Source organism: Teleopsis dalmanni, chromosome 1 (assembly GCF_002237135.1).
Source record: "Teleopsis dalmanni isolate 2A chromosome 1, ASM223713v2, whole genome shotgun sequence".
In the NCBI taxonomy this organism is placed as follows: Eukaryota; Metazoa; Arthropoda; class Insecta; order Diptera; family Diopsidae; genus Teleopsis; species Teleopsis dalmanni.
Window position 1 is genome coordinate 213,251,536 of NC_051846.1, and position 20,091 is coordinate 213,271,626.

The 20,091-nt window shown below is 32.1% G+C and overlaps 2 protein-coding genes across 6 annotated transcripts in view; one reads left to right on the top strand and one right to left on the bottom strand.

Annotated features, from left to right (window-relative positions):
• The window catches only part of LOC119671854 (blood vessel epicardial substance), a 34,996-nt gene that overhangs the window by 2,145 nt on the left and 12,760 nt on the right, over positions 1-20,091 (top strand). For all 5 annotated transcript variants that reach the window (XM_038082670.1, XM_038082671.1, XM_038082672.1 and 2 more), the window contains exons 2-3: positions 2,277-2,822; positions 2,888-3,183. In XM_038082670.1, coding sequence (XP_037938598.1) covers positions 2,480-2,822; positions 2,888-3,183 — 639 coding nt within the window. In that variant the 5' untranslated portion in view covers positions 2,277-2,479. The remainder of the gene's footprint in view (positions 1-2,276; positions 2,823-2,887; positions 3,184-20,091) is intronic.
• On the bottom strand, positions 4,945-10,327 carry LOC119671855. The gene is made up of 3 exons (XM_038082673.1): positions 9,501-10,327; positions 6,460-6,704; positions 4,945-6,236 (listed from the first exon to the last, which is right to left on the bottom strand). The coding sequence occupies exons 1-3, from the start codon at positions 10,031-10,033 to the stop codon at positions 5,791-5,793; spliced, it is 1,224 nt and encodes a 407-aa protein (XP_037938601.1). The 5' UTR covers positions 10,034-10,327; the 3' UTR covers positions 4,945-5,790.

A 20,091-nucleotide genomic window follows, 5' to 3' on the forward strand; every position in this document is an offset into this window, starting at 1 on the left:
AAAGTGATAGCATCACAATCATACAAGTCGGCATCAGTGTCCGTATGGTGGTACCCCTAAGATCAAGTTTTCTCCCCATTGTTACAGACGTTAGAAGTCGAAAAACTGCTACTTAAACTGTGTAGTGCATTTTAGTAAAGAAGTGTAGTGACTTGAAAACAAAACACATGAAGCTGACCTGGAAATTATTCTTATTAGCAAAAACGGCATCTCTGTTACTGATGTGTTGTGTACGGTTTTGTATAGAGTTCTAAACTAATATAGAAAAAGATTTTATAAATAACCCAAAAAAGGTGATCATTATACTATTCTCCAGAAGGGACGAGCGGCGTATTAGGTCGTTGTCTATAAAACACAAAGCTGTTAAGTGCTTCGAGGAAATTCAATTGAATATTTTACGGAAACACTGATTTTGAGAAAGTAACTAATAAAAAAGGTACAGTAGAATTTGAAAACTAAATCCCAGTTTTCTATTGAGGGTTTATTATAGAATTCGCAGAATCGTTGTTTCTTATGCAGGTTTTGTTTGATGGAGCAAAGCGCAATAAAGTGCTGCCAAACACTTTAAGATTATACTTTAGTGTACTCTATCTACTATGGCGACTTAATTGCAAAACGATCAGGCTGCTCATTCACAAAGAAAAATATATGCAACTGTCATAGCAGTGTCACTAGTTATTGCAAACACTTAATATGATCTGTAACTTGGAACTTGGAAGTTTACTGTTTATATACAGTAAAAAAAAGTATTAACTAAGCTTTATAGTTTTAATGTTATTGAAAGACTTGATTGAAAACTTTTTTGAGTTGAATCTGTCGCTTTGAACATGACGCGTTATACTTGAACCTGACGCAGGTACTATACTTATATATCCTAAAACAGAACTGAAGTTCTTAGTTAGTCTTCTGTCTCTGCAGCATTTCATTAAAAGGTAGCAGTTTTGACTGTAGCCAAGTTTTACTCTATTATCAATATGCACGGGTGTTCTAACATTGAAACTTTATCTGTAGATTGGTTTTTGGTATCAGTAAATAATTCGAAATCCTCATTCCCAATCACGAAAAAATAAAAACAAAAATGAAATCTTTGTCTAAAATGCAAACCCAGTTAAGCAAATAATTTCGGTCATCCAAACTTACTGCAATGATAATGAGTTAAGGTATTTTTTGAAACTTAAGAACACATAAATTATACGGGGTTCGGCGGTAAAAGTCTTACCAACTACACACAGGTATATCTGTCAATGATAGCTGTTTATATAGTTAACAAGCTACCACAAGCATTTTCGTCTAATTTTTATAGAATAAAAGTTATTCGAAATGGAATTCAAACGAAATAGTGTAATTGCGTTACATTTGGCTGGAAAACAACAACCAGCTATTACTCGTGAGCTTAAACACCTCAAAGTGAATAAAATGTTTGAGTATCGTACCATAAATCATTATAATAGTACAGGCAGAGTGGCCAAAAAGTATGGTAACACCAAAGCAACAAAAAGTTAGACTCGAAAGAGCAAAGGAGTGGTTACGCTTGCTCGAACCACGAACGTGGTGAATTTCCAAACATTGTGTTTTCTGAAGAAAAAAATGTACCCATTGAACAGTTCATAAACTCTTAAATAAACTTTTTCTTCTTAAGTAATAGTATGGGCAGCTGTGACCGCCGATGGACGCTCTTCAGTCGTTTTCATTGGGCCTGCTGTCAAAGTCAATGCAATATATTATAGGGAAAATATTGTGGAAGTTGCACAAACCCAAACATTTCGTTCATAGACCATAGACGTTCCAACAAGACACCGCACCGTCTTATAAAGCTCGTGTGACCCAGGAATGGTTAAAAAAATCATGTTCCACACTTCATTTCGTTCACACAATAGCTTTTGAATTCGCCAGATAAAAATCCGATGTCCTATTCCACCTAGGCCATTTTGGAGAGCAAGGTGAGGACTAAAAAATATACCCGTATGAATGCATTGAAGAAAGCCATTGTTTAGGAATGAGGCAAAATATCGGTGACATTTGTGAAGCATGCAACTCATTTTATAACCGTTCGTTGCAAAAGGTGGTCACATAGAGCTAGAATGAATAGATTCTGAAATTTTCATTATTTTCACAAATTTTTGTAATTTGAATCAATAAAAAATAATTTTACACAAAAAAGACATGGTCGCTTGAATAGGTAACACTTCAATCGCCTAATCCTGTATTTAGTTTTATCATCGAAATGACAACTTTTACTTATATATTAATATATTCAAGGCTTATTTTTGTTTCAGGGTCTGGTACCAACATTAACAAGTAACAACTATGCACTATTTAGCATGCAAAGACTCTATGATACAAAATCATTCTAATTACCGAAGACGAACTTAGAACGTTACAACGAAAAACCAAAATATATATTGCGATTTTTAGTATATTTAGAAAAGTTTGTACATATAGAAAATTACCAATCATAGCTTTCAAGGGTCAGCTTGCAATGCTGCTCATAAGCGCCCTAGCCCTAGGACTTGTCGAAACAACAAACTCAAATATCGGCAGTCAACTGGGTGGTGGCGGTAGCAGCTTTGCAATAAATGACAACAGTGGTGGAAGTATTGTTGGCAATTCCGATTTTGTTGGCATAAACAGTGATGCTGTGATAGGCGCTATGCCCAGTAGTACTGGTGCTGGCACCCACATGAATAGTCTAGCTGGAGGCAGTATTGGTCAAGGTAGCGGTACTTCAATAGCACACACGACATCAACGGTTGTTGGTAGCAGTGCTGCTAGCGGCACAATAACTTGGGATAACAATGGAACTTTACGTTCTGCTAGTCCAGGTTAGTAAATAATAAATAATACACTTTGCAAATGTTTCTAAACAATTTATTTTGTATTCGCATAGGCGATTGGTCCATAGAGCAGTGTCTCAACTGGGAACGACCGCACCATTTGTACTTTCAACTAGGAAATGCATTTTTCTTTTTGGCATTCCTTGCCCCACACGGTCCTTTTGGAATGCTATGGCTGAGAGCATTAATGGTTATTGGATGTATACTAATGGGAATGTATGGGTATCTTATAGTGTGTACACCAGATATTGTGTTATGGTCAGGTCTGTTTCTTGCTGTCAATTTTATATACCTAATTGTAGTATTATGCCGCCTACGTCCTGTACGATTCGACAAAGAGATTGAGGCGGTAAGTTCAAAGAATATATTTACTTATGTAAAGACGCAATATAACAATATGTCTTTCTCATTATGTATTTTTATACATATTTAGTTCTTGTTATTTATGAATGTTAGGTATCTTGCATTAAATTTTGGCAATATAAGAATATTAAATAATAATAAATTTTTCTGTTTTTGACAATTATTATTAATGTATGTAATTTATTTTAATGGTCAAAGAAAAATAACTTTTAAATTAGCAACATCAGAGGCAGATACAGTATATGCTTAATGGGGGAGCTTTTTTAAAACTAATTTAATGCTGATATGAATTCATTTAATTAAAATCAATCCTTATATCTATGGTAGTTTGAATCCCAAAACTCTTTGCTATCGCCACTGAACTTTTATGGTAGTTTGAATCCCAAAATTCTTTGTTATCGCCAGTATTACAAAGATCAAAATAAAAAAAAAAGAATAACTTCGAAATTTTAATTCTACAAAGAATGAATAGATGGCGATCTAAAAACTTATGTTGTTGTAGTAACCCGCTGAGATCTAAGAGCAGATAACTTGAAAGGATTTAACAAAGAAATACATGGATTAGGATGTGGATAGGTGATGGTTGATTGTGATTAGGAGGAGGTTTAATTAGTGAATTAGGGTGGATTAGGCATGGATAGGGTTGAAATTAAAACTAACCCCAGTCCACATGGAATAATTTGACCACTTCAATGGGGTTAGTCCAAAAGTCGATTGGACGGAAGTCGATTGTTGTAGTATACATACATATAAATGAAATTTTGTATACTTATTTCTTGATGTACCAGAAACTATTAGCCGGATTTTATAATAGTATGGATAAAAAATAAAGTAGACAGGTAATATATGGCACCTGTAGGAGTCAGTGCTGTGGGAAAAAAGACAAAAATGCGTTTTTGAATACCTGAAATTTAGTCTTACTATAAAATATGCAGCAATAAATAATATAAGAATAATTAATAAACAACGTAATAAATTTGTAGAAAATATAAATACTAGGATATTAGAGTACGGAAATTGAGGCAAGTCGTGTTTGAGCAGCAAATTTTGTTGCGATACAAAACTTATGCCATTGACTTCAAATCTCATTCAGGTTTGGTCTTAAAAACGCTTTAAGCGAAGTCATCATGAGTAAAAATACTAATACTAATTAAAAACATAAATAAATCTTTCTAGACGTCTTTTGCTTCAATCATAATAATCGCAAAAAACACATAAGAAACATAGATGTTTCACTTTGCATTTCATAAAATTTCTAGTTATATTAATTCCTTAATCAATATCTCTTTTAGTGACGAATAATAACACCCAATGTGTTAGGCAACTTTTGAGACTCATTATGGTTGTATGGTTGTTGTAGTGGTAATAGTTTTAGTCTTGCAGTTGTTGCTGTTGTTGTTGTAACCCGCTGGGACCTGTTTGTGAAGTCCCTTTGAAAGATGTTGAACGGCAATGGCGGCTAATGGCTTCAAGACTTAGCCGTGTTGTTAGACAGTTCTTGAAGGATTTTCTTTGATTTGGTTTTCTTGTGAACGGTGAAGCTTTAACTGTAGTAGTATTTATTAGTGTTTGCTCATCGTACAGCAGTTACTTTGCGAAACCAAAGTTATTATAGAACCTATATTTGGATATATTTCTGTAAAATGTTATCTGAAACTTTAGAGGCTTAAAAAAGTTTAAAGACAAAGTTTTCTATAAATATATAATATTTTTCAATTTATTGTATATGTGTTTATTTCACATTTTTTACATAATGAGATTTTTGATTGCATTAAACTAATAATACATAATTAAGCAATAAACTTAACTAAAGAATATTTTGTAAGAATATTTCGTTTGACATTTCATTTTCAAAAAGACTGACCTAAATACTCGTAGAGTCTTACACTTTTACTTTCGCTTTCGTTTTTAAGACAAAAAAATAGGTTAGTACTTTTTTAGGTGGGTTTAGACACAAAACAAGTTGATAAATAAAATTAAAAAAAAAATTAAAATTAAAATTAAAATTAGTTTAATAATTTGTTATTCTAGATGAAAGTTTTTAATGAGATGATGTAAATTTAGCTAGGAATTGATTTGAAGTGTCTTAATTTCCTCTTCGTGTGTTTACAACAAAAGTTTTATCACAGATGATCTTTAATTGGTTTTTATTTTGTTTTTCTTTTATTTTTGTTATTAAATTTGAAAATAATTTTAAATTTTAAAGTTTCAAAAATGCATTTTTGTTATATGAAATGACTAAGAACTGAGAACTGAGAACTGAGAACTGAGAACCGCAGTCGCGATGAACTTATCGGACCAAAATGTAAATGCACAAGAAAATTGTTGAACTATGATTGTTATTTAAATAATTTACTTAAGCTAAAAATGTAGTTAATTTTTGGTATTTAGTTGTGATAAAATGTTTGTTTAAATGTTTTATAAATATTAATTCTGATTAACTTGAACTTATCTAAATAGTTTTAAATACGCATATTATCTACTAAAATCAATGTTGTAGCTTCTGTAATATTAGATGTTTCTGCAGCTTATAGTTAATGTTGCATATGTTATGGGAGTAGACATCTCTTAAATTCATTTGCTTTGCTTTGTCTTAACTGATTTGTATTTTCGAAGCTAGGAAATACAAATGTAGACATGTGTTTAGCAGTATGATCATATTACCAATGGCAATGGTCATGTGTATGCGACGGAATGCCTTGTGTATGCGCTGATAGTGCGGACATTGCACTAAATCTCCCTGCACCAAACTGCCTACTTCTTGTCCGCTGCCAATGGCACCCTCAATCTTGTATTTTTCAAGCATAAGACGCAACATTGGTGGCGCTAGGTATAGGCGCACCACTACTTCAATAGCAGCCGTTAGAGCTAAGGATGCCAACTGAACATAACCAGCTACGTTCCAATTGGAGAAGAATTTCACATGTATAATCAGCATGCCAATGCTGAGTACCGCATTCAATGCAAAATATTTTGGAAACAATATTTGCTGACACTGTCCAAATGTGTGACGCGGTAATGAAAAATAAAGCGATAAACCTAAAAATAAAAATATTCATTAATATTTTCCTTACGTCTCACGTGAGCATTTACTAAATTTGTCTGCAGTTATGTGTGTCGATTTTGACAATTTATGAGTATCTATCTATACTCGTTCACTTTATTATTATTGAAACTGATTGGCAACACAAGGTCTGCAGTGTCATTTTGTGTAAAAGCAATATTTTAAAAAGCAATAAATAAGTTTGGCTCTGATTCTTACCTGAGACAAAGGTCATCCATATTTGTGCACCAAAATGTGTTGCAAATGCGCCTAGATATGCAATAACTGCAAATGGCTTGCCATTCCTTTGAGAAGCTACTGATTCGGCAACAATGCCTTCCGCCGCGTCAGCAGTTGCGCCAATCGGTGTATTATCGAACAGATCGGGCCAAACTGTTAACAGTACGAAAGATAGTATGCATATAGCTATAAGGTGCGCTGGTTGTGTTGTTTGTGTAAGTAATCTGCAATGAAATAATAATACCCATAAATAAAATTGATTATTTTTACTAGATTAAGAGTATATGAAAAGCAAATATTCTTCGCACTTAATAAAAATCAATCATACAAATTGTTGTTTTTGCATTTGGCGATAGGTGCTGATAGATAGATACCCGTGAATGAACATGGATAGTTGGGCGAATAGATACAAGAACTTAAAGAAGCAGTTTGCAGACAATGCGTGCAGCCGTGTGCCAATATTATGCCCCATGGGCTGTCTGGTTTCCTTAAATTTCATGAATATTTATGCATTTTAAACCAATCATAAGGTGGCTTTGATTTGGCGTACGTGCGAAAACGCATGTAATTTTTTCATTAATAAAAATCAGTGCTGTCGCACGACTTGTATATGCATATAAATGCAAATTTTTATAAACAATACATTGAAAAAATGTCTCTGTAGCAATATACATTTTTTCATATTACTTCAGCGCTAAATTTGCATTAAATTTTAATTAAAATTAGACTAAAACTAACGCCACAAACCTAGCTCAGCGGTTGCTTAAATTGCAGGCGAAGAGTAGATTTTATGAGATACAAATTATTGTGGCTACCCCCACAGACCAACAATGTATCTGATCGAGAAAAATTTATTAGCAACAAATTTCTAATGATTTATACGTTATTTTTAACTTTTTTTTGGCACATCTAACTTAAGTCAGGTGCTTTTAAGTCACTTGACTGATAAAAATAACTTCGATCAAGATACAACGAACTCATTATTTCATTAAATTGATAAATTATTTTTCATAAATTAAATAAATTTTTTAATCCTTACGCGTGACTGTGGCTTCGACTGTATAAAATTTACTTACTTGCCTACTTATTAAGGGAAGGGCTCTTACAATAATTAATGGAAGGCATTAATAAGAATTAAAAGGTAACACTTATGGATTAAAACATTAAATGACGGCATTATTTCTGTCTAGCTTTGAAAACTTTTAAAAATTTATTCCAATAACAATTATCCAAGTTTTATGAAGCATTTTGATAGTTGATAGTATTGTTAATAATAATTATCGTAACTAAAGACCTATTCTCAGATTCATATTATTCAGGTATTAATTGACTTGTTGAAGATGAGAGAGAATTCCAGCGGCTGTTGATATTATATAGATTTTTGATTTCTAATTTTAGTTGTAAGATTCTAATAATAAAGACGTCAACAAGACTTTAATCCGCAAGAATCTCTAATCTCTATGAAGGAAGATAATTTTGCAGCCAATTTTATCTGTAGACTTAGTTTATGGTAAATGAAAAATTGACGTCAATGCGCTACGGAAAAATATTCAAAAAATATTTTCAATTTTTTCTATCCAATAGATAGTAATATATTGTTTTTAATTTGGTTATTTAATATTCTTATCTGGCAAACAAATAATAAGAGATTTCTATTTGGTTAAATAAATACAATCATTCTTAAATAAATAGATATTTTAATTTTTTTCTTATAATTATACAGTTAAGTTATCGAAAGATTTCTCCATTATAATCTATGAGTTTATAATATTTAATATAGAGTTCTAAAAATCAACATTAAAACATTGTACTTTCACAAAACCCTTCTTCTGTGTCGAAAATTTCAATTTAGAATAACTATCATAGAATAATACAATATTGTGATTATGTTAAATGCTTTTATTGTGATAATTTCTCTTTTGAACAAAAAATATGAAAATGACTGAGCTCGAGAAATCTGAAAAAGGACTGAAGTATGTAGATTCACAATATGACCTGTATATTTCCTAATTAGTTTATATAAATTCTGGAGAATATTCTTTGGTCTAAAAAATGAAAAAAAAAATAGTCCATTTTGAACAACAAAATAATCTGTCCGAATAAAAATTTCAGTTAAAAAACACTTATTATTTTAATAACGATTTTCCAAATTAATTATACAGACTGAAATATTAAAGATATATCTAAATTACCGCCAGTTCGTGACATTAAGACCAACGGTTCTGTAAAATATTATATGCATATATATTTTTTAGAGTATTTGCAAGTGATTTAAAGTGAAATATATAAAATTCATATTTTCATTTTTTACGATATTATTTTTTGTTAAAATATGGGTACTGGTCCTTGCAAGAAACAAGGTTTTTTTTTAAATGTTTTATTCATTCAAATAGTAATAACTAGCTGTTAATCCATTATATGTTTTTTAAACTAAATAGACCTTTAAACTAAATAGACCTAAATAGACCTTCGCAAGCCCCTGTAAATTACGAATTACATTTAAGCATATTAATACGAACAATTTAGGGATATGTCGCATTGCGAAACCTACATTAGTTAGATCATACATATACATTATACATACAAGCAAATATTATTCATCTTCAACGGGTACTACATGGTTCACATAGGTTAGGTGGTATAGAAAATGCAAACTGTTAGGGTTATTACGTGTTTGATTTGATTGGTTCTACTTAATTATTATATTTTGTAGTGGAATTTCCTCTATTCCACTACCTTTGCTCTTATAAATTTTCTAATATTATTTAAATTAATTTTTTACAATTAGTGAAATGTATAAACGTTTGTATTATTACGTATTATTAGACTATTAGACTATCACGACGTCTGGGCAATTGCACCTTGTACCACAGCTAATAATTTCCAAATGCGCATAATATAAATCTTAAGTACTTCGATTACTTGATTTGATTATTTGCAATTATCAGCGCAAAAAATTTCAATACTTTTGCGATAGTATATATTTGGGAAAATAGTGGTTCTATGAAAGATGTACTTACATGTAAATACGACTGTTTTGCAGTTCCTGAACTGTGCGACTCAAACGCTGTACAAATTGTTTGGTCAGTTGTGTGCCCCATGCTAAAGCATCCACGTAAACCTCGTTCTCAGCTTTCTCTTTTAATTGTTTTGGATTGCTGGCATGGACATCCTTTGTTGTGGCTGCTGCATCCTGTTGACTTGTCTGTTGTTTGTTTGCATTCTGCTGCAATTTCTTGAATCGTCCACACATTGCAGGTATTTTCAATGTGCCTTTGCTTTTGATATCTGATGAATTTGTTGTATTTGCGAAATGTTCCGCTTCTTTTTCATTTGTTAACTCTTTTGTTGCTAAGGTGTCATTTGTTGTATCAGATATTGCTGACGTTGTAATTGTTGCCGATTCTTCAGTTTCAAATTCTGACACAAAACTAGTCGAGTTTATATCACGTTTTTCCATTATTCTTTTTACGGTTTTCACAATTTTTTCTGGCATACCGTTTTCCACATATATTTCGATTTGTTTATTTTGAGTTCCAAAACTTTGACACATTTTTATTTGTTTATTTATTTTTTTTCTTCAAATTTTACAAATAATGTTAGCACTTTTTTTCGTTAGCATAAATGTAGAATGCTTCTATTTCAAAAATGACAATGCACAATTTAGTGGCCAAAAATCACTTGTTAGCACATCAATAATTTTGATTCCGAATTAAAATTTCTGCACAGCACAATCCGCTAACTCTGCTAACAAAGACCTTATCAGTTGCTCGACCGATACAAACTAATCACGAGACACTGTTCGACTCGACTTCACTCGACGAATTAAGAATACCTTTTGACTCGATATGCCCCCTGTTTTATATATTTGAACGATTTGTTTAGCAGCGCTCATGAACACTATTCTTTAACTCTTTCTCTCTCGCGCTCTCCATAGCTGCTTGCCTTGCTTTACTGGTTCAGGCGCCAATAATAAAATTATTACTCTTATCTCTGCAATATACGATATTTGCGTTCTTTTTCAAAATTGATTATAAAATTGCAATCGTTTTTTTTTATACTAGCCTAGCCTCGTCAGTGCTAACATGCTAGTGCTTAGTTAATGCTGACTGTATTCTGACGCTCACTGTAGGCACGGATATAGTACTCGAATAATTGCTGGCTATTAGATTATATTGAGCCTGTTAAACAATAAAGACAGGCATTATAAAGAGCGCAATTGATCGCATAAGAGCAGTAAACCAATAAAGTGATAATGCAGAGAGGAAAATGATTGAAGTTTACGTTGCTAAATTCAATATTCCATAGTACAATAGTTCAACCCAATATGGGCACTGCTAATGTGATCCTACTTCCAAAATTTTTTATTACTGCCACATGTCCGGCGCAGTTATTTTGCTATTTACTGATTTTACTGATTCCGATTCCAGCTTTCAATTGATTATAATGAGTCGCAAAATGATCTTTTGTCGTTGTTTTGTTGGTGATGTTTTTATTAAGTACCTAATTTATTGAGACAAATTAGGTAACATAATTTGCTTGCTACTTACGCATAAGTGAGTTAAGCTTGTATGCCTCAGAAATTAAAATACATATATTACTTTTTACAAGTCATCGTTGAATTCCATCAGATAAAGGAAAGCATTTCTATAAATGCTTAGACAAATGGAATTTAATCTTCATCAATATTGGCATATTAAATATTATAGTTTTTTTTATATATTATATTCTGATTTCATTATTAGATTTTTTTGGATTGTTTTTTAATTTGAAAATTATAATAATTAACTTATTCTCTGCAATTCATATTAGATAAATATGTATGGTATACGCTTATATCAGTTGTGAAAGAATATCGCTTTCACTACTTACTAACATGTAAGTCTATAAAGAATCAAATAAAAATATTGAAGTTATTGCTGTTAGTCTAACGCACTTTTTTTCACTGAGAAACCGAATAGGTCTTTAGAAAATAGATAAACCATTACAATCTGTAGAAGTAAGCAAATATACATATGTACTGGAAAGTTTAAAAGGTAGTTATATGAAATAAATTTGTGTTTTGCAATTTAATACAAATCGGGAAGATCAAACATATCTACTCAAGTTCACCTCTTTTAAATCTAGAAAAACACCTGCAATCTCATTAAGATGTACTGTAGAAATATTAATATTTTAATGGGTTTTCGCTGATGTGTCACTGTCAGTCACTGTCAGCAAACCATGCTAGAATATTAATTCTTTTTTGAATCAATAATATCTAAAACAACTGTGAAGAAGACAAGGACAGTGATTTGCATTAGTTCTGCTATATTTCAGCGCATACCCGAAGTATATTTAACATACTTAGAACTTAATTTCTAGAGAACCTTAATAAGCTAAAAGATCTTTCCTTAAAGAGCATTTTAAAAGTTTTACTAATTGTTTGAGATAGTTTTATATCCATCGAATTTTGAACGGTTAAACAACAGACCAAAAGTCTTAAGTGAAGTCTTTGGTTCGCCGTTATAATCTAAGTAAGCCGAAATAAAGCCAGTAAGCGAAGAGTTTCCAGGTTCTGATTATGAAGTCTATTTATTTCATAATAATATTGGTTATTTTGAAGTTTCTAAAATGAAAATACGTTAAGAAATGCAATAACCAAATATTTAATTCGAATTTGGATTATGTGAGGAATCGATATAAAAGATTACTCTGTTAACTCTGTACCTTTCACATCAATGAATAAGATTCATAACGATTAAGATTGAGGAAGTAATAAATTCCCTAAAAACGGTTTTCCTATTCATAATAATTATGCGCATATTTATTAAATTTAGTAGTTAATTTGGATATATTTTGATATATTTTAACGAAAATATTTTATATATAGTTTATAATACTTCCTGATATGTATTATTTTTAGGAACTTTAATAAGAGTATTTTGTATTTTATCTATATATTGTAAAAATATAATGTTAAATATATAGCTTAATTATATTTAATAAAAGTGTGTAGTCTTCGTTAAGTCAGAGACAAGCATTTCTGGAGAGTGGGTTTTTTAAGTGGGTTTTCTTAAAGCTTAATAGAGAGTTATTGAATTTATGTATGTCTATTTTATATGTAAAATCTTGTAGTTGGTAAAATTCTGGAGACTGTACTTTCCAGAAAATAAGAAGATTTAATATTAAATAGTGATGAAACATACTGACTGGATTTTACGTTTCGGTTAATGGAATTCATAAATGTTGCATTTGTCTTTAACAGAGCGGTAAGGTATTGAAATGTCTGAAGAGACCTAGAAGAGAATCTTAAACGATTGATAACATTTTAACTGAGCGAAACAAAAACACATTTTTTACAATGTTTTTGCGTATAAAATGCAATTCGCGAATTTCCCCCAACAAATCCGTTGTGGCTTTTACTTTTCAATTGTTCCGGGTAAATGTGAATTAAATTTGACAGTTTTTTACATATGTACAATCACAAATTCCGAAAATACCATTCGCATTCACCAAATCGTATTTACGTAACAATGAGTGAGTGATAAATAAACTTATCTGTTATGAATGAATATTTTGAACGCATATACACGAAGATTTTATAAAGATTTTACACCTACAAAAATCCGCTTTCTTGTGACTTTTTCTTAAAATAAATATTTTTCTACGAGTACGTATCTCTCTTCTACGTCACAGATCACACCTCTTTAATGATAAACTGCCAAAAAAAAAAAAAAATAAGACTAGAAAAAGCACATATTTAGTCATTGTCGCGAGTGAATGTATGTCGACTAATTGGGTTCATAGTCTCAAGTGTTCATAGCGTGTGATTCCAAAAAAAACCGTAAGGTTTCTGATGAAATTTCAAATATTTGAATTTTGTCATATTCACGTAATTTAGTAAATTATGTTGAAAATTAGAATGCCTCACGCGAGCGAATAAGCGATAACAACCGCGGCAAACGTCGAAAAAATATTCCATGAGTCAATGCCATAATTTATTATTTTATTTACTCTACAGTTGTTGTTGATCAGTTTTTAATTTTTTTCCACGTTAAAATCTTCCACGATGATAAGCGTTAATCAAACCGCTTCGACTGCAGACTGCAAAAATGGCGCCCAAACTTGTTAGCAAAAGCCATTAATCGAAATAGGCCAAAATATCGAAATTGTTATCAATTTCAAGTTGTATTTTTCCCACCAATTATTTGATAACAATGCTTTCGATGAGCACATGGGTTGCCATTACATTGTTTACATTCACTTCAGCTGTAATCGGGAGGTGTGCACTGACAGTTTCACGATGTACTTAAATGATTGATAAGCACGATCGGTAATTCGATCACTTGATCTGATACGCCGCCTTGTGGATGTTTCATGCAGAACCTACTCACGTGATTTTCGTCATTTGTTTACCCTGTTATCATGCAATCTTAAGTAATTAACATCAGCATTGCTGAAGTCGGTGAGATGAGTTCGTTCGGTGAGAACTCATTACAATTACTCAGTTTTATACTGCGGGAATTTGAGAAAATGTTTCTATGAATCTGCTGCGAGAGAGATAATAAAATTGATAAGCTAAAGTAAGTCAGTGTATACAAATATATATAATATAATATATTAGACTATACCACCGGAGCATCAAACAATCTGCTCATGATGTTGAGCTTTTCTTACATAAATACTTTTGAAATGAATTTTAAGATCAATATATAAAATAATTATATGGGTTCACGACAATTTAAAATATGCTTATGAATATAAAATTATAAAGTAGCTAAAATTCGCTATAAAAAAATGGAACTTACCATCCTGGAACTGGAACCGTGCTTAACCACTAACGATTTTATAATGAAAGTTTGATTATTATGGTTATCATAAATAACAACAGCAGTTGGGACAGTAGTTTAGAATGACCAACTAACTTCGGAATAAAGATGTAGATATTGTAATAAATTTCTAATTAATTAATCTATTTGAATATGAACTGTGATGAGAAGAAAGCAGTAAACTCATAATAACAGATTTATTACAAATAAAGTTCAGGGTTCGCTTATAATTTTGCATCAAAAGTATCCAATAAGAAAATTCATCAGACATAATTGGTTTATGCTTTGTGTGAAGTCAAGAGGAACAATTATAGAATTATGTATTTTGTTTATTTAAAAAACGAAAATAGATTTTAGTAATTCGATTTATAATAATAAAGTAATGTCTGCTTAAATGTAATATAAACTTACATTTAATCCTGTTCTGTTGAATATCGACAGTGTCTGATATTATAATGCCACGTACTGAAATCTTTTGTGAAGTTAGAAACCAACTATTAAAAAGTATTAATTAATGAAAGAAAAGTACAAAATATTAAAAAATATAGTTTTTAATATTGTCATGAATTCTCTAGGAGCTGCTGAAAAACATATCTTCTATTTCTCCCCATTCTCAATCCACCTTACAATTCTAACATCATTTACTAAAATAATTAAATCAATGTCTGTTTTGCATCAAATATATAGTTCGAATATTAAAAAAGTGGTATTCGCATAGTTGGAACTACTCGGATATATTTGAATTAGATCATTTTTAAACTGAATGGAATGGGAATATAAACATTTTTATATGGTTTAGTAAATATGGAAACATATTTTTTTTTGTAATTTTGAGACGTAATAACACAGTGGCTTTAATGACGGCTTTACTCCCTTTATGGACTTAAAGTGTCTTTCTACTTTTAAGTTCTAACTTTCGTTAAGTCAAACATTACTTACATTGGCTAATCTTACTTTTAATTGAAACTAATTGAATGGATTCTTATTTTGATAAATTGAATAATCATTTCTGTTACTTTTAGCAGAGATTATAGCTCATCCCAATTTGAACTAGGCAATCCCAATTTTTAAGATTTTTATTAATTTTAGGATTTTGTAGGTAATACTCTGTATTTCCATTATTTCCATTGAATCACATAGCGATTTTATTTTAAAATAATATGCAATAGAAGTATTTATTGTGTATGTTATAATATAACATTGAATATATTTTAGTTTTCAGTTTAAAATTCAAAGAAACAAATAGGTATACGATTGTGTTTTGAAAATAATAATGAGAAGTAATATTGCTTACTCCAACCGATCTCAAGAAATAGAATCTTTAATTGCTTACATCTACTAGTCCCGGAATTTTCAAGGAATAAAAAGTCCTGACGAGATCCCGAGATCTTAAGAATGCGGAATTTTAAGAGCCCGGGACTTTAAGGCCTCGGGACTTTAAGACCCTGGATTGTCATCCAAAGTACGCATAAATCAAACTATTTTATATAAATCTAGCTATTCATACTAATCGAATAGTTCAAATAGCTAATAATTTGAATAATACAAGCAGTATTAGTTTGTGTTGTGATCGAAGTAAATAGACCAATTTCAAATGTAGCTCATATAGATTTTAAACACGTGTAATGTCACTATTATAAAGTCATTAAGGCCTGTAACTATTTGAAGAATTGCAAAAATTTGTTGCAAGCTCTGTAACTCTTTCTGCAGGTTTTAAAGAGTAAATTATTCTAAAAAAATTTATGCTCTTAGCAGAAGGTATTGATAAATGGAGTTTCACTATGCAACTAAAATAATTCCCATCAATTTTTAAACTCCATTAGATAAAATCTGAGTGGAAATTTGATTCATTCCACACTCGTACATTCCCATTGTCTATAGTTACGATGGAGGAGAATGTGTTGCACGCTGAATCACTGGCTTAGCTCTTAAAATATCTGTATGCTTCATTCAGCCACCGCCAATTAAGTTCAGCGGATTGAGATAAGCCGTTAAGAGGGTGAATTAACTTGCAGCAGTTTAATGTTCGCATGCCTCAATGGAAAAAATTGCAAATTAATGCGAACTCGCGATTTTGCTTCGTTGAAATACGTTCTCAGGTTTTCAGATGGCGTACGTGACTAAAGCGTTTTCAGTGATGTCTGCACTACCGTTGGTTGTTGGTACTTGTACTTGTTGCCTCTAGAGAAACCAACTTATTCGCTTTTTCATTTTTGTTATTTTTATTTTTATATTTATTTATGTTTATTTTATTTTATTTTATTTCATTTCATTTCATTTGTTGCTCTGTATCTCTTCTGTTGCAGCATTCAATGCTGAATGCTTTCGGCGTTTCAATGTATGGTATCTGCAAATAAAATAGCGTAAACGATTTGTGTCATTTGTGCTGTGCCCATTTCCATTAGTAATAAAATGAATTTGATAGTTTGTAACACGCCATACATCATTGGGGATGAGAGATCCATAAACAGGTTGATGCCTTCTTAAGAAAATCACAATTAATTATTTTGCAACACTCGATCTACTGAATCGAATTTAATGCTCTTTTAAAGCAGAGCGACTGCGGTTTGCAGGGTTTTTGCGACAAGTACTTTGAATATGAAAAGAATCTTCATATGGCAAGCCAAGGTAAAGTTCTAATTATTTTTATATTTCACATACATATCTACATATACTACATGTAGATACCTTTGTGATGCCATAAAGTATGCTGTTACTAGGCCACATTTGATTATTGCAGTAAAAGAAATATGATAAAACTCTGTTTAAACCCCTGTCAACAGCGAGAGGCGACATGTATTAGATTTCATTGCGGGTATATTGACCTTATTTGGTTCTAAGAATTATGTGCAATTTCATACGTAACTAATAAAGATAATCATCGTATTTTTATCTTATCTCATACTGGATACATGTCTAGTCTTTAGAGTAAATGCTGCATGTTGTACTTGTACCTCTCAGGCTATTGAATTCGGGCAGAGGGAGATTGTATGAATTATAATTAACTTGTACTCTGGTTCCCCTGGAGATAAGACTTCTTTATCAAAGTCATGGCGATGTGTATTGTTTAATGGAAAGTTATATTTCACAGTTAGATTATAAAAATAGAAACCTGATAAGAACGTAAATTACGCTCAAATATGACGTCAAAACCTTATAAGTTAATTCATTGATAAATTTGTTTTTATCTAATTAGTTTATGAAAATTTGTTCGCCAATGCTGCGTGAGCATGTGCTTCAAAAGATTTTCAATCTGATGTAATTTATTGGCTTTTTTACAATTTTTGACAATGCAAAATGTTTATACAAAAAGTTATCAACATTTATAACAAGTTTACGATATTTTTGTCAGACTTCGTAAGAGTATATAAGATTAGCGACTTTAAACAAGGTTAAGGTTTCAAATTTATTGGGTTCTTCGTTGTTTATGATTAATGATTTCGCAAATTTTGGTAAATGGTCAAACTTCAAAAACTGTCGATGAAAACATTTTAAAAGTCATGCAATATTTGTTAGGAAATTGTAGAAATCATTTCAAAATAATTATACTGACTTTGAGTTTGAACCGACAATTGATTTTACTACAGTTTTTATACCCTACAATAATTTCGTGGGACTAATGCTTTTAAAAGTAATGACTGAGTGGGTGCATATAATTGAAAGAAGATTTTAAAGGAAAAAAATGTTCATTGCATTTTAATTATTATTTAAATAATTTTTGAAAATAATATAAAATGTAGAATTAAACTAAAAAAAACTTATTATGCATAAAGCCAAAATTCTTTACATACTGTCTCCCATATATCTATTAGATTTACGTCTACTTTACATGTTTTGCAAATTTTAGCCCTTATAATAGAATAGAATAAAGTAGAATAGAATAGAATAGAATAGAATAGAATAGAATAGAATAGAATAGAATAGAATAGAATAGAATAGAATAGAATAGAATAGAATAGAATAGAATAGAACAGAATAGAATAGAATAGAATAGAATAGAATAGAATAGAATAGAATAGAATAGAATAGAATAGATAGAATAGAATAGAATAGAATAGAATAGAATAGAATAGAATAGAATAGAGAATAGAATAGAATAGAATAGAATAGAATAGAATAGAATAGAATAGAATAGAATAGAATAGAATAGAATAGAATAGAATAGAATAGAATAGAATAGAATAGAATAGAATAGAATAGAATAGAATAGAATAGAATAGAATAGAATAGAATAGAATAGAATAGAATAGAATAGATAGTACATCTTTTGTGCCAACAACTGATCTAAACCGAAAAGAAGTTATTCAGCCTTTAAATGAATTTCAGAATGTCTGGCGGAAACTTAAGCTGCAGGTCAGTATTAGTTAGAGTACTTAATTAACTTGATATTATTAACTATATTATTAATATTCAAATTTTAATATACTATAAATACGAGGTGGGGGGCCCGCGTGCCCCCTGGGAGCGAGTACACAAGGCAACGTGTCTGATTGCATTTAACATGGAAAATGCCAGCGCAATCCTTGTTGTCCTCAATCCAAGTTGTCGCACAGCCTCCTCGTGGCACCCCTGGATAGTTACCTGGCACCCGCTGGGTAATGAACTAATAGTACGTACGGCGAGTCCTATCCCCAGGACTTTAAATTTGGGTTGTGCACAGGGTTTGGTACCCGTCACGTAAAATCAACCACCAATGAAGGACGCAAGAGTGCCTCGGAACTGGAAACCGAATAACGTTGACGACCAATGCAAACGATTAAGGACTATGATTTACGGATATGCACCTGGAATGTCCGGACCCTCTATAGGGAAGGTGCCTCTATCCAACTGGCGGAAGCCCTCAATAAATGTAAGGCTGACGTCACCGCCATCCAGGAAATGCGATGGATAGGACAAGGCTGCTCTAAAAGAGCAAACTGTGATGTATACTACAGCTGCCATGCAAATCGACGTGAATTTGGATGCGGTTTTGTGGTAAGCAAGAGACTATCCAAATTAGTCCAGCGATTCACACCGGTGAACGAAAGGCTTGCCACACTCCGTATCAAGGCAAAATTTTTTAACATCACGTTAATTTGCGCTCACGCGCCGACAGAAGAAAAGGACGACTTGACCAAAGATATATTCTACGCGAGACTCGAGGAAATTTATGACCGCAGTCCCGCCAACGACGTTAAAATTGTTCTCGGGGATTTTAATGCAAAGGTTGGAAGAGAAGAAGTCTTTGGTCCAACTGTCGGAAAATTTAGCCTCCATGAATCAACCTCCAACAACGGTCTAAGGCTAATTGATTTCGCTGCGGCGCGAAATATGGTAGTATGTAGCACCAGATTCCCACACCGTGATATTCACAAGGCAACGTGGCTATCTCCCGATCAAGCAACACGAAACCAGATTGATCACTTCGTGATTGACGCAAGGCACGCTTCTAGTGTGCTGGACGTACGTTCATTCCGTGGTCCAAATATCGACTCAGATCACTACCTTGTCGCAGCCAAGGTACGCATGCGGCTTAGTACCGCCAACAACGTACGCTCCAATGTTCAAAAAAAACTAGACGTTAATAAGCTGCGATCACGAGAGACAGCCGAAGCCTTCGCCGCTCAGCTCTCTAGCCGATTAAACAACCAACCCTCCCGTCTCGATAATGCCGGTAGACAGTGGGGACATATCTCTCACTCCCTACGCACAACAGCGGAAGATGTCCTTGGTTTCAAACGTCCCCCACGGCGAAACCAATGGTACGACGAAGAGTGTCGCCAAGCTACTGCTGCGAAGAACGCGGCCTATAAAAGGACCC

What these genes read in the sequence shown, in the direction of transcription:
- LOC119671855 (XM_038082673.1), bottom strand. Translation starts at nt 10,033, where the DNA reads ATGTGTCAAAGTTTTGGAACTCAAAATAAACAAATCGAAATATATGTG. An exon ending in CAAAACAGTCGTATTTACAT is followed by an intron (nt 6,705 to 9,500) that starts GTAAGTACATCT and finishes ATTTCATTGCAG; the next exon opens with ATTACTTACACAAACAACAC. An exon ending in ATGGATGACCTTTGTCTCAG is followed by an intron (nt 6,237 to 6,459) that starts GTAAGAATCAGA and finishes TTTTATTTTTAG; the next exon opens with GTTTATCGCTTTATTTTTCA.